The following is a 3210-nucleotide window of genomic DNA, read 5'->3' as shown; positions in this document are numbered from 1 at the left end:
GGCCCTCTAGCAACTTCAGCGCCAAATTATAGCTAATTTGCCTACAAACGTCAGGTGGTCATAATAATCCGGCCACTCAGTGTATATCAAGCCGTTGTATTTATACACGTGGAGAAAGAAGAATGGAGATGGGGAAGAAGAGATGGGGAAGAAGAGACGGGGAAGGGGACGAGAAGGGACTCAATTTGCAATTATGTGATGCACGTGAATGGCCCCCCATCATACCTTTCCGGTGCAGGTATGTGATGTATTAATGCGTTGCCGTGTGGTGTGCTGCCAAGAAAGGTGCAGATCCGATTTATGGGCCGTTCCGGAACATCAACAGCCCATGAAGCGCATGTTAGCACACGGTGTTATTGTGCATGCATTACCGAACTGCACCTCAATGGTTAGATGTGCGGCGCAATTGGCGTTTTCACACATGCATTTCCGTGCAAATCAGGCACAGATCGCAATCGATTAGCGTCATCCTCGGCCACAGCGACCGGGGAATGAAGCTTTGAAACGGTTTTGCTTCCGATTTCATCCTCCACAGGGACGATCAGTGGACAGATGTTTGCCGATAGCTCTCCGCTCTCCCAACCGACCCCCCGCCATGAGCTTCCCGGGTGCCCAGGAGGAGGTGGCATCCTTTGTAGGCAGTGGAAGTCAGCAGGCGGCTTCAGAGCCACCCGAATCACCTCCGACAGACATATACAAACAGCCGGCTTTGCAGAGATATACAAACTCCCTGTTGCTATAGCAACCAGGAGTCTGTTGCCAGGACCCTGGTGCCACCACTGTAAGGCCCCGTTCACATTGAGCGATTTATCGCGCACCAATTCCCGCGAGATCGCGGCTATTTACTGCGCGATATCGCTCTTCAATGCATCTCAATGGGGCAAAGGGTCCTGCAGTCGCGGGTCGTGTGTTGCTACAGCAGGACCCTTTTTGGAGCGGATTTTGCTGTGATTCTCGCTTGCTCAATGCAAGCATTTGCGCGATATCGCGCAAAATGCAAAACGCGCGATTTGCGAATCGCGCAATGTGAACGGGGCCTAAGCCTTGACGTCGGCAGTGAAAGGGTTAGAGCACATATAGACCTACACTTATTGCTCCCAGTGTAATAGAACTTCATATTCAACGTCCTGCCATGTGAGCAGCATCTGTCGTGTCGCCACCGTTCCCAGATGTGCGGTCCAGCTACGCCGAGCTGTTTCCAAATGCTGCAAAATAGCCATTGCCCACACGACCCACCTGCTGGAACAAATCCCTTCTTACCTTCAGCACAGGCGTTCCTACAGACCAGAAAGTATTAAATGTGATGACGTCTATGATCCTAACCGCATGGCAAGGCCGAAGAATCTAGAGGTCCATACAGTGATCGGCATCCTCCTATATTAGATTACACGCTCCCATATAACACAGACAGGTCCTCTTACCTGAGGAGACATCTCCTTGCTGGCGGCTTCCACATCACTGCGCTTCTTTAAAATGGATTTTTTGGGCATGGGCAGAGGCTCTTCTGTAGGACGCGGGCTGGCGCGGGCGTATCCAGAATGCCCCTGAGAATCCCCAGAACGCCAATCCTTCGTTCCGCCCGATCTAAAAAAAGAAGTAATGGTTAAATATGCCGATCACCTCCGCCCATAACCGACCTCAGGCTACACCCTCCTCTACCTTGTATTGGTGCAGACCCACAGGGAAGACACACCCCTGTCAGGGCGGGGCCAAGGATCAGAATTCTAACTTCCTGTGAGCAGAAAGAACCATTTCTAGATAAAGGAAGCCCTCCCCCTGCTGTGCTGCACCCTCAGAGGTACTGCACAGCAGGGGGAGGGCTGTGTATACCCTTGTGGGGTCCTCCACACAGGGTGCGGGGTGGCCGATGCTCTACTTTCTTCCTTTGCATCTTTGTGCTCAGATAAGGGGACCACAAACTCATTTTAACCTTTGACCTGCCCAGAGTTTTGGAAGTGATTCGGATTTGGAGCGGTGGGAGGCTGCGGCCCTAGATCTGGACCGGTCCGACTATCAGAATCTGTGTCTGGCGGGAGATCGGCCTCTCCTAGGTGGAGAGCGTTGAACGTTCACAAGGGGAGAAGCTCACTTTAACCTGCCCAGAGTTGTAGAAGTGATTCAATGCCTGGGGGGGAATTGGGAAGGGGGGGCGCTGTATCTGCCATCTCCTTCTCTGGCACAAAGTGTAGACCTCGGGGTTTAGCATGAAGGGGACCTGTCACTAGCTGCATATACTGCCACACAGGGACGATATCAATCCCTCAGTAATGTACACTCATCATACATGACACTGGCCAGAGAGGACCCCCATACAGTCCCACCCACTTCAGTATATCATACACAATCTGGGCTTTGAGGTCCCATTCACATCATTGAACGATATCCATGCGTTTACCACATGCTATCGCACTGCAAGCTAGGTGCACTGCCATTCATTCTAAGAGGCACCCTACTGCACCTCCCGGCAGCTGTGTGCTGCAGCATCATGCAACATGTGGTATAGCAATTCATTATAGTTTCAATGCGCGTCACGCAAGCTATATCGGTCCTGGCCGGCACTGTGAGGTGCGTTGGGGTGCCATTCAGAATGAAGGCCAATGCAACACACCAGCTCACCCAGCATGCGCCGTGAAATCGCATGCAGGGATGCCGTGCCTTCAGCCCAATGCTATGGTGTGAATTAGGAAAGCACTGATACTAGTATTGGTGCCGATACCAAGTATTTGGGCGAGTACTCGTACTCACCCAAATTCTCTGATACCAGAACTTCCGGTCAGAGGGAGATTTTATCTGACCGGCAGTGCTGTAGGGGAACATGAAGCCGACTTCCCAGACAATCAGGAAGAAGGGTGGCGAGTTAAGACCAGGCTTCCTGACTGGGCGGAAGCCGGCTCCATGCTGATTGGCTAGGAAACGGGCTTCCCGGCCAATCACCATGGAGCCAGCCGAACAGCCAATTTGATGCCGATTGGCTGGGAAGCCGGCTTTCCAGCCAATCAGCATGGAGCCGACTTCCTGCCAAATCAGGTAGCTGGGTCATTACTCACCACCCGGCCTCCTGATTGCGTGGCAATCTGGCTCCATGCCAGCGGAAGCACAGGTATCGGTACCGGCGAGTACTGGAAGCAAAATATATCGGTACTTGATACCAAAAAACGGTATTGGTGCATCCCTAGTGTAAACAGGCCCTAAGAGGTACACCCACCACAG

At 52.4% G+C, this 3210-nt stretch overlaps 1 protein-coding gene across 1 annotated transcript in view; it reads right to left on the bottom strand.

Moving 5' to 3' along the window:
- Nucleotides 1-389: 389 nt before the first annotated feature.
- Nucleotides 390-3210, bottom strand: part of LOC108786418 (serine/arginine repetitive matrix protein 2-like) — a 4256-nt gene continuing 1435 nt past the window's right edge. The window contains exons 3-5 of the mRNA XM_018555706.1: nucleotides 1422-1584; nucleotides 1261-1344; nucleotides 390-779 (exon numbers count right to left, since the gene is read on the bottom strand). Coding sequence (XP_018411208.1) covers nucleotides 390-779; nucleotides 1261-1344; nucleotides 1422-1584 — 637 coding nt within the window. The remainder of the gene's footprint in view (nucleotides 780-1260; nucleotides 1345-1421; nucleotides 1585-3210) is intronic.

The sequence above is a fragment of the Nanorana parkeri genome, unplaced genomic scaffold, assembly GCF_000935625.1.
Source record: "Nanorana parkeri isolate BGI_ZX_2015 unplaced genomic scaffold, ASM93562v1 scaffold210, whole genome shotgun sequence".
Classification (NCBI taxonomy): Eukaryota; Metazoa; Chordata; class Amphibia; order Anura; family Dicroglossidae; genus Nanorana; species Nanorana parkeri.
This window is presented reverse-complemented; position numbering and strand designations above follow the sequence as displayed.